An 11,722-nucleotide genomic window follows, 5' to 3' on the forward strand; every position below is an offset into this window, starting at 1 on the left:
TCCCATATTGCAATCAAAACATTTGGCCATTCTTTCAATTTCTTGATGTTCCACACCTAGTCCGAACAAATTACTCTTTCGATAATTAATTTTAAGGCCCGAAGTAAGTTCAAAACATTTTAGAAGCTTCATTAGGTTTCAAATATTTTCTACGGACCATTCTCCAAAATAAATCGTGTCGTCCGCATATTGGAGATGAGAAATACACACTTTATTTTTACCAAGTTCAACACCCGAGAATAAATTGTTACAACCCGCGGCTTTTGATAACGCATTTAAACCTTCGGCGGCTAAGATGAAAAGAAACGGAGATAGGGGATCCCCTTGTCTAACACCTCTTCCAAGTTGGAATTCCGAAGTTGGAGACCCATTTACTAGAATAGAGATTGAAGCGGTTTTGAGACAAGAGAGAATCCATTGTCGCCATTTCGCACTGAAGCCCATAAAACTCATAACCTCCATTAAAAATTTCCAACTCAAACTATCAAACGCTTTTTCGAAATCTATTTTGAAAATGAGACATTTAGCTTTCTTTTGTTTTATGAAGTCAATTATCTCGTTTGCTATAAGAACCCCATCCAAGATATTCCTACCTTTTAAAAAAGCACTTTGCTCGAACCCCACAAGATTTGGAATCACTTTTCTAAGACGATTTGAGAGAAGCTTCGCGGCTATTTTGTAGTAGCTACCAATAAGGCTTATAGGTCTATACTAGTTTAAGGAGATCGGATCTTTAACTTTTGGAACAAGAGTAATAAATGACGCGTTACACCCTTTTGAAAACTCACCATTCTCCCATAAACGATGGATAACATTCATTGAATCCCCCTTTATTGTATCCCAATATTTTTTATAGAAACTTAAGTTGAACCCATCAAGACCCGGCGCTTTCGATCCGCCACAATCATTAATTGCATCCCATATTTCCTTCTCGCAAAAAGGAATTTCAAGACCTTCTGTTTCTGTTTCACTGAGTCGACGTAGATCAGGCCCAACATGGTTACTCGGCCCAAGGAAAGTAGACTGGCTGCTGTATTTCAGCACCTGAGTGGACTGATATGTTGGCCCGACGAGTGGAAGTCCCACTTGGCCCATGAAAATGTGATCGTGATTGGGCTGTATTGGAACCGGCCCAACTGTTAAACGATGGCCTGTTAACAGAATTGTCCTCAAATATATTTCGAAAATGACTAAGTACCGCACTTTTTACTTTGACCAGATTTTCATTCCAATTGAGGCCACGAATATTGCATTTGTTGTATTTTCTTTTAATGGTAGTGTGGAAGAATTTCGAGTTCTCGTCACCCTCTAAAACCCAACGATTCTTTGCTTTTTGTTTCAACATGTTGATCTTTGTGTTTTCCTTTTCTATCCATTGTTTTCTATCCTCCAACCAAGCTTTTCTTTCAATATCGTTTAGAGACCTACTCTCGGCCTTTTTTTCCCACTCCTCAACTTTCGTCTTGAGATTATTGATTTCAACATTAAGATTACCAAACTCATTTTTGCTCCATTCTCTAAGGTCAAACTTAACATTTTTTAACCGATCCCTAAAAACACAATCTAACCTTTTACTAGTTACCGGTTTAGCCCATGCGTTGGCCACAATATCATCCACCCCCTCTTTCTTGAACCACTCGTTGAACACTTTAAACGGCTTCGGACCATAACCAATGAACTTATCTTTAAGAATTAGGGGGAAACTAGCTGGAGCTTATAGCTGGAGCTAGAGCTGGAGCTGAAGCTTATGGGCTAGAGCTGGAGCTTATTTTTTAAGAGTTTATGATTTTCATAAGCTCTACTTTTTATGTCTATCAAACAAAACTAATGACTTAAAGTTTATTAAATCACAAGTTCAAGCTCGTATAAATTCCCATATAACTCCAACATGCTTATTTACCAAAATACTCAAAATGTATTTTTTTTTACTTTTAAAAGAAAAAATTTAAAATTAATTAATAATTCTTGACACGTGTCATAGAAACACACACAAAACCCAAAAAATACTTGTAATTTACATTAGTTCCACTATTCCTCACCTATCCGCCCCAATTCCCAAAATCTGAACCCCTCTCCCATGTTTTCTGTTTACTATGTGGAACCTTGCGAATTTGACTTCTCCTGATGATTCCAATTACTTTGACCCAATCGAATAGTAGAGTAAAATAAAACTACACGATTGCAAACCTAAAGGCGAAATACTGATTTGGTTGTTTACTTTAATTACCCTTTTACAACTCCGTACAGAAACATACCTCAAATCATAGCCATGAAACACATATCTGAAAGAATATGTGCTTTAATCGTAAGTTAAATAACACCACAAATGAGCTTGTGCACATGTCTAGATGAAAGTTGATTTTACAAGGAATATATGCTGACAAGGTACAGTCCAACTTGGATGGTCTATATACAACTTAAACCATTAATCAGATTCCATTGTGGGATTTGTAGATGTAGTTGGTCCAAATGACCAATGACATCGACCACTACATCTATATATATATCAGGCATGATTTAAAACTCATGGAAATTTGATTTTACCATTTTCATGGTGTTTCAATTTTATTTTTTATTTTATTTATTTTTTAAAAAACATTTTCCTACTTATTGGCTGGAGGTCCACTCGGAAGCAATCTCTCTATCCGTCGAAGAGAGAGAGATGATTTTCTCTACTTTTGAGAGTGTTTTCACTCTAGGTGGAGAAATGACTTGACTTTATTCTCGGATAGGGGAAGGATTGTCTACATCTCACCTTCCCATACACCACTTATGTGGTATTGGATTTTGTTGTTGTTGTTGTATAGACCATGAAGATGGTTTGGAGTTATAGCAATTAGTAAGCAATCTTTATTACCTGCTTAGTCTAGAGTTCCCCTTTAGTTACTTCATATTACTAAACATGTCTTCCTGCAGCAACTGTGACTGCTTTGACAAGAGCAACTGCACGTAAGTGATGTGTTTATGTATATATCTCAATATTCTAAATAGGGGTGGCAATTGCAACTTATTAATTTATTCATTAGTGTTACCGTATTGTTAAATTACAAGACAGGTTAAAAAGGAAAAGGGTCAAATGAGATGAAAGTCACCAAAAGTGTTCGAATAAACTATATTATTGTTTTCAAAGTCAGTTAAGCCGGTAGTTGCATCAGCTTGGGGACTAACCCATCCCGTTTCGTCTAAATACACCTAAAAGGTCATTCAAGACTAAAAAGTCAAGTCAAAGTCGGTCAAGTCGAGAATTTACAGAGTAATATTTTTTTATAATCAAATTCTATGCCAAATAATCAAATTCTATGCCAAATATCTATTATGTTTATATTATTAATGTGTAATATATATACGCTCAATTTATTTAATACTAAAAGACAACGTTGGTCAACGCTGACCCGTCCCCGTTTCGTCAAGACTTGACCGACCAGTCCTGACTGACAAATCACAATATCATGTGATTTTGGTAACCATATTTGACACTAGTTATTTTGAAAAAAGTAATCATATTAAGTGAACAAAAGGTGTTTCTGGTCAGTCTAACCTGACCCGTTTAGAATTGTACCAAATTACCTTGACCCGCCTATTAATCCAACTCTATCCTTGAATTCCAACATAATTTTTTGACCAAATTACGCTTGAATTGCAGCAAGAAAGGGAATAATTATGGCGTGAACATAGTCGAAACTGAGAAAAGGTAACCTCATTGTTAAACTGTTTTTGGTCATTAGAAAGCATTAATGATATACCATAATTATCTTTGCAGTACTATCGAGACTATTGCTATGGAGGTTAATGCAGCTGAGAATGATTGCAAGTGCAAGTGTGGTGCTAACTGTAACTGCACCAACTGCACATGTGGTCACTGAATCAACTACAGAAAGTAAACTAATTTAGTCAATGGCTAAATAAAACTACATGGTTATGTTCTAGTTCGAATAAAGAAGGTTGGATTAGGTCGTGTCTGTGTATGATGATCATGTATCTGCAACCTGGTTGAAGATTATATGACAACACTTATTGATGTGACATAAATAGATCTTGTTTTATGCAAGTGGTTACTCTATTTTATATGCAAAGCGTAACTGCTAAGACCTTTAGAACAGCTGTGCCTATTGCACAAAAAATAGATTTATATCTGAAACAATAATCTGAAACAATTGCAACGTCTTTGTGTATAGCTCGAATATAAGTGATATCAGCAACGCTGCAACATAGTTAAATATTCATCCACAGAGACCTCTATATACTAAATACTACAAAAGTTTAAAGCTACGTATTGTTGTATAACTATGCATTAAACTAAAAGTTCGTTAAATAATACCTAATAATAGCCACAAACAAGAAAAAACCTCTGCCATGTAGATATATACTAACTACGGATACCACTATCTCTATACAACTATTTAAAAATTATTAGTACTCCATATAACATAAGCAAGTATTAAACACACAAGATAAACTAACTGCAAGCTACAAGTTTTAAATTTTGCACCTGTTGTGAAGCGCTATTTCATCTTATGAGGACGACGACAACAACGGCAAGTGTGACATCAACTGCATTTACACCACCTGCACATGCAAACTCACTAAAACAAATACATACAAGACAATGGGAACTCAATAGTACCACATTTCAAAATCTGTAGTTATTATTTAACATTCAATCAATATCGAAAACTGAACAACGACATAATAAATCAAGGTTCAACCGCCTTAGCTCCAATAAAGTAAACCATCAAAATTCATTTATTCTCAATTTGATATACCCTATAAACTAAAAAACAAGAAAAGTGAAATATCCTTGTTCCAATTCTCATACATTGAATCCTTCAGAACGAAGACATAAACGATGAGCTTCGATCCATTTCGCGCAAGCCGATTCACCGTGTTCGACAATACATTCATCCCTCAGCTTCTTAGTATCAGGGCAAGCACAGCATATTTTCTTCTTTGGCTTTGTTTCAGAGGATGACGTCACACTAACATTTGACTCTTGTTGTTCTTTTGGTGCTTTGGTTATTCTTAAAGAAGTAGAGAAATCCTGTGCCTGTAACCCACTCATGTTTACTGATTCCTGAATAATTACAATTATACAGTTATAATATGTCAAATAAGAAAAAAGCTTAAACCCTAGAACTAGAAAATAAAACCCCAAATGGTACAGTAATCATTTATTATTTATAATATTTATAAAACTCTAATAATATGAGAGGATATGTAAAATTAAAGATGATTGAAGTGGCGTACCTGATCGATTTGAAGCAGAGAATTGTAGGAATTGTGAATTTAACGATGTGATTATGAAATTTTGAGGTTTTAGGGCGAAATATTAATAACGTGTTGGGTTTGAACGCCGCATAAAACAAAGAAGAAAGAAAGCCAAAAAGGTGCCACGCGGAAGAGTGTTAATTACATTTACATGTTCTTTTATAGTATACCTGCCACGTTGGATAATCAAGTTGTCCATTTCATAAATGGGTTTTACTTTTCGGGTGTGCTTGTTGTACTCGAAATGGACTAGTTTAATGATCGTGAAAATACGAATTTGATATAAAAAAAAATACTAAATTTAAATTTAAATAGTATTTAATTTAATAAAATTTATATAATAAGCATAATAGTATAGATAGAAGTGTGAATAACTTTAGAAAAAAATATATTTAAGAATCACAAGTGAATACCACAACATTCTTTCATAAACTTTTTGTTAAGATTATGTTAAGATTGTGGAGACACCATCAGTTTCACAAACAAAACCTCTATAACCCACCCATTTAGCCACCCTTAATATGAGCAATAAGATTAAAGAAACATATCTTAATCAACATCCTGTAACACTTATCACTTATCAAAATAGTTTGTGAAATCTTATATCATATCAATTTGAGAACCTAATTAAACTTTGAGAGTTATGGTTCTTGTTTATCCAATCCTAATTTAGAAAACAACCTTATATGTTTTAAGTAAAGAAAAATGTACATCTACCTGCTTTCAGATTGGTTTACATACCATCCTCATAAGTTGCATTACAAAAGTCGAGTTGTCTAAAGTTGAGGAAGATAAAACATCAAATAACTAATCAAACTATGAATATATAAAATTACGGCCTATCAAATTGACAATGTGTATGACCTCCATAAATTCTTGAAGCACAATGTTGTAAAGCTCTTCATGATTAACAAAGTCATAATTAACTTCACTTGATTTTAAACTTTACAATCCATGAGTTCATCCATCTGACCAGATTAGCAATATTACACCTTGATTCCAGACTTCACTGTCACCAGTTTATTATACAATTAGTAAACTTCAATCAAGCGACTTAATAGAAAGTTTCAGCATCAAGCGACCATTATCTCAATATGGTCGTAAAAGTTTCAGCATCAGGTGCAATAGAAAGTCAGTGACTTAATGATCTAGTAAAATATATTCAAAACATGATCAAGTTAAAGGAATGAAATGAGAAGATATCCTTTGAAATGAAAAGCTTAAAGCTTTATTAACTACTTTAACAATTCAAATTTATTCGGACACCTTATGACCACATTTGAAGAGATTGGAATCATTTTCATCATCAACTAGTTAAAGACCCGCAATTTCGCGGGATTCATGGATGATGATATTCTAAGACAATTAACAGAGTTAAGTTTATGAAAATTACAACATTAATACAATATAATTGATATGAGATAATTAATACACATCATCATGTTCAAAATAAAGTAACGGACTTAAAAATACCAAGAGTAACAAAATTTTCCTAATAGTTAGCCGTGCATAATATAACCAATACTCATACAACATTAACACCCACATTCGATAAAGAGCCAATTTTGATTGTATCGAACCACATATAATTATTAAATATTTTGATTGTATCGAACCATACATAATTATTAAACCCTAACTCTCAAACAAAACTAATCACATAGTCATTCTTTTTGCAATCGTGACTAAATCCAAAACACTTTCTCCAATCCTTCTTGAAGATGCTTTTCCTGAGAATACCAAATGATAGATTTAGCTTTGACCTTCACTACCATGGTAACCATATATAATGGCTCCCTTGCTAAGTTGCATGTCATTATTTCATGGTATTTTAGATAGCGAAACTATTGTAATTAAAACTTTTCTTGTAAATATCATTGTAAGTTGCACAGATATTTGCATCTTTCAACAAACACATACATCACCCAAGCCCAAATGGGTTATACAAGATGGAATGTAATAACAATACAGACACACCGAAAGTTAAAACTACAAATTATTCCACTCGGAAAAGATGACCCATCGAGAAATCCTTGTCGTTAATCTTGCAAGTACCCATGAGCCTCTTACAAGACAATCACCCTTGCTTCCAAAAAACACAAACCAACCAACTTAGCACTTTGGAATTGTTGTACGAACAATTGAACTTAACAATCATCTTACAGTCTATAATATGCCGGTAAAGATTGGTAAACATAACTCACCTTAATAGTAACAGATACCAATTACCCTTATTAAATAGACGAAATGAGGATTTTGTTAAGTACTAACAAAACAGAGGAAACAATGATCTCAATATACGAACCTGAAAATCAACCCGTGGATTCGCCTTTGCCATAGCCGTTTTGACCTGTTACCCATAGCCGTTTTGACCTGTTACCCAAACCGACCCTGCCTGACCCATTTCAACCCATAGTAATTTTGACCCGTTACCCAAATCGACCCTGCCTGACCTGTTTACCAGATATAGTTAGTATACAATCTGACCAAAATTAATTTTTGACAGCTACCTAACTCACCAAGTCACCTCGTTCAGTTGGAACACAAATCATATAATCCTAGGGGATATGCAACAAAATTCAAAAACTGAGGACGTATTCGCTTGTAGAAGACAGAAAAATACAGACACGAAGGTCGTATTCGCAATTAGGTAATACTATAATATATTTATTAGCTTAAAACCCTCAAATTCGCGAGTTATGTAAAAAATCCTTTTTATAATTGAGTAATATGTATGATCTATAATTAAATAGTATGCAATGAATTTTATAGACAAACAAAAGGAGAATCGAAATCTTCAAACATATATATTATAATCACTCGTTTATGGCTTGAAATATTTGTTTACTTGAAGTTGCACATTGGTTAGAATCATAAAGAGAACAACTATGCTCAAAAAATCTTGTGACACCTTCCCCAACGTAAAAAATATAGAATTCCACCTATCTGTAATAAGAGTACTCATATGTCTTATTAAATCATCCAAAATAGTCATATACAAATACACATAGTTTGAGATTACCATGTCACCTAAGTAATAAGTTGATTATGGTTTTGTGGGTTACAATCTAATTAAAACTTGTACATCTAGTCTATAGGTCAATCTTTACTATTGGATTTCATAAAAAATGAAAACGGGAGAGCCAAAATTAAAGTTTCAAATGGCTTAAAAGTTAACAGAAAATTTCCATCTCCTACAAATTAATTTTGTAAATGCCAAAGTCATCTCCCTTTCATATAACTTGAATTTCATTACAACCTTTGTGTTATGTGTGCGCAAGTATACGGGGGCTAACATGAAAAGATTAGGAAAATAGAGCATCATAGATATAAGATGAGAGGATACTGTATTATTATAATGGTGGCTACGTATTACGTATATATGGTTCCCCGCCAACCACGTCGACCCTGATACCACGGTCATCCTTACAAATAGGTGGCCTTTGAGAACAACGCTGGAGGAGTATCATATGTATTGAAAGTATAAGCACAACTCATATACCATAAACATGTTTATAAGATTCCAGACCATAAACATGTTTATAAGATTCCAGACCATAAACATTATAAGAAGCAATTAGCATAATACTTTCTTTTTAAAATAACACGACACGCGCAACTCATTCATATAAGTGTCTTCCTCGCAATGGTATATTGGTAGGTCGGAAAATCTCTTAAAACTGCAGATAAAAAGGGAAAAAATAACAAGTCATAAATCAAACGATTTGATCATGTCACTAATCCGTGATTACGCAAATACGAATAACCTCCTTGGAGACACATTATGATTATAATTATGTACATGATATAGTAATAAACACCTCTGAAGAAAATTGAACTACTATACATGGGTATTAATGAAATTTACATCTAATAACTAAATTTGGACAACTTTCAACCCGTTTCACATATTAGACCCATTTTTCAAGCTCCTTTTAACCAAATTTGTTTATCTGACCACATTTGAGATAAGGTAAACCCAAACTTCCATTAATAAATAAACACTATAGTTTAGAAAATCAACCTTATTAAGAATATGAAATCTCTTGGATTTGGTCAAACCTCATGCGAGTCACATATATAGGTGAATGGCTCGTTCTCATCATATTGAAGACGAATAAGCTGGAATCTACCGTTGAGAACATAGCTAATAATGTGACATTTGAATATGAATTGACCACTCCGCCCATGATTTGGCTGCCAATATATATTTACACATTATGAGCTGATATGAAATGAGTATAAGAAAATGACTTGGATATCAGTAAGATATAAGGGACCGCTAACCCATAAAAGGTAATGTAAAACCGATATCGTTATCTCAAGTTTTGATTAAAATTTTATTCTGCAAAATCGATATCATAAACACATTAGTAGCACACATTTTTTACAGTATTGTAATAAGGTAATTAAATTAAAATAACATTATCAAATCTAACCCATAAAAGGTAATGTAAAACCGATATCGTTATCTATGAAATGCTATTGATATACCTTGTGTTGATCTGAACCACAAGCAAATTCAATGTAGATTAAAGGCAACTACTTCCATCTGCACCTATTTACACTTTCATGATTATGAACCAGCAACAACTTAAATAAACACCTTTTAGAGACACTTCCAAACTATCCACTTTCGAAAATCTGGACCATGCACAACATGGAAGATAAAGAACCTAAATTAGTCAAGATGTGAATGTCAAATCTTACCCGTCGATGAGATGATTTAAGAATAAACCTTGAAAGAAACGTAACATATTTCTGCCACCATTGAAGGCAAAAACTTGAAGCAACCGTATTCTGACAAACTCATTTTACATAATTGATAGTTTAAATAATTATTACATTATATTAATGCAAGGTTTTTTGATTTATTAGCTAATATTTAAGATAGATGATTAATAGCCATTAGATGAAGGGGTATAGTGATGTAAATATTTGATCCAAGGGTCATTCAAAGGGTTTTAGAAATATATATTAGCTAATAATTACCCTCTTTTAATGTATAGAGGAGAGAGGAGATACCCAAAAGCATAGCCACTAAAAAACATATGAAGAACTGATTTATCAAACAATTATGCTCCACCTACATTAATATACAAAAACACTCTGAAAAAGTACCAACATAATATATCATTTTAGCATTTAAAAATATTTAAACTTACTAATGAGATTGAAAGAAAAAAAAACAGGGGAACTAACATGTTCTAAAACTAATGAGATTGAACAACTAATTTGAGTCAACATTGCAATCTTCAAAACTACATGAAAAATAACATGTCAATATGCAAGTAGAGTGAAATTACTCAACTACAGTATATACATAAAAAAAAAACACATGTTCATTCATATTGATCATATCCATCTGGAATGTAGACTTCAAATGGTATGCCTACAATATCAAAATGTCAGTAATAACCTGTTTTGCGATCATAATCAATTTGAAATATGTTCCAAACATTTAAAAAACAACCATAAATTTAAAAAAAAAAAAAATCAAAACCCTAACGAAGAGTATCTACAAAACATATAGTTACATAATATTATATACAAATCATAACTCTATCTAGTAAATAAAAGCAACTAAGATTTATAATCCTAAAATAACCAAATCAGAAGAAGTTAAATGAGATTATTAACCAAAGATCAAAGATAAGATTAATTGTAAAGTCCTAATTACAAATTCACGGATGTAAACCGTATAATCAAATAATCAAGTAACTGTTAAAGAGAAAAAAAAAAAAAAAAAGAAGAAACACTTAATAGAAAATAAAAAGAATTGAGGCATTAGAAGTATTAACTGTTATCTCAGATTACAATCTTTATTTACCCTGAATCTAAAATGTATGGGAGAAGGAAGGGTTTTGAAAAAGATAAATGTAATAATCTTAGAAATAAGCAAGCGTGCATCTTTTAATTATGATTAATTATGTTGATGTTGGAAATGTTAGGGCCACAGACAATGATGTACAATTTAACATACATTTTCTCTGTCACATTAGCGCCACATCAGCACAAACACTTTAACATTTTTTTCACATTCTTTTCACTAAACACTCACTATTATACACTCTATTTCAAACTTTAACTAATTTATAATAATTATTTAGATACCATAAATAAATACAAATAACATTTTATTAAATAAAATAAAAACATTACATTACCAAAAAATTAAAAACATTACATTATTAAAAAAATAAAAGACAACACATAAATAAAAATAACACAATAAATAACGCTAATTGTTTCGGTTGAGAATCATATGATAGAATAGCATGACCAATACAAATAAACAATGACTTACTCATTCGGTATCGATTTCGAACATAATCACCCGAAAATGTTGGATTATCCGAGAAATAGTCGTTGTACAAACGATTAACGGTATCAATCCGATCTTTTTGTTACCGGCGTCTTTAATAATTCTACGAGAATTTTGAGCTTCATCTTCTTC

At 32.6% G+C, this 11,722-nt stretch overlaps 1 protein-coding gene and 1 long non-coding RNA gene across 3 annotated transcripts; both read right to left on the minus strand.

Annotated features, from left to right (window-relative positions):
• Positions 1–4,806: 4,806 nt before the first annotated feature.
• LOC139897841 (cytochrome c oxidase copper chaperone 2) lies at positions 4,807–5,068 on the minus strand. The gene has a single exon (XM_071880561.1). The coding sequence runs from the start codon at positions 5,057–5,059 to the stop codon at positions 4,811–4,813; it is 249 nt and encodes an 82-aa protein (XP_071736662.1). The 5' UTR covers positions 5,060–5,068; the 3' UTR covers positions 4,807–4,810.
• A 3,743-nt stretch (positions 5,069–8,811) lies between these two features.
• LOC139897842 (uncharacterized) lies at positions 8,812–10,461 on the minus strand. 2 transcript variants are annotated; one of them, XR_011776811.1, is made up of 4 exons: positions 10,004–10,461; positions 9,553–9,909; positions 9,290–9,462; positions 8,812–8,945 (listed from the first exon to the last, which is right to left on the minus strand). It is a non-coding gene; the product is annotated as an uncharacterized lncRNA (long non-coding RNA). The 2 variants fall into 2 exon arrangements; XR_011776810.1 differs by having other exon boundaries at positions 9,553–10,461.
• Between the last annotated feature and the right edge of the window lie 1,261 nt (positions 10,462–11,722).

The sequence above is a fragment of the Rutidosis leptorrhynchoides genome, chromosome 3 (genome assembly GCF_046630445.1).
Source record: "Rutidosis leptorrhynchoides isolate AG116_Rl617_1_P2 chromosome 3, CSIRO_AGI_Rlap_v1, whole genome shotgun sequence".
NCBI lineage: Eukaryota > Viridiplantae > Streptophyta > Magnoliopsida > Asterales > Asteraceae > Rutidosis > Rutidosis leptorrhynchoides.

Coding starts and splice junctions, on each gene's coding strand:
- LOC139897841 (XM_071880561.1), bottom strand. CDS start 5,059: ATGAGTGGGTTACAGGCACAGGATTTCTCTACTTCTTTAAGAATAACC.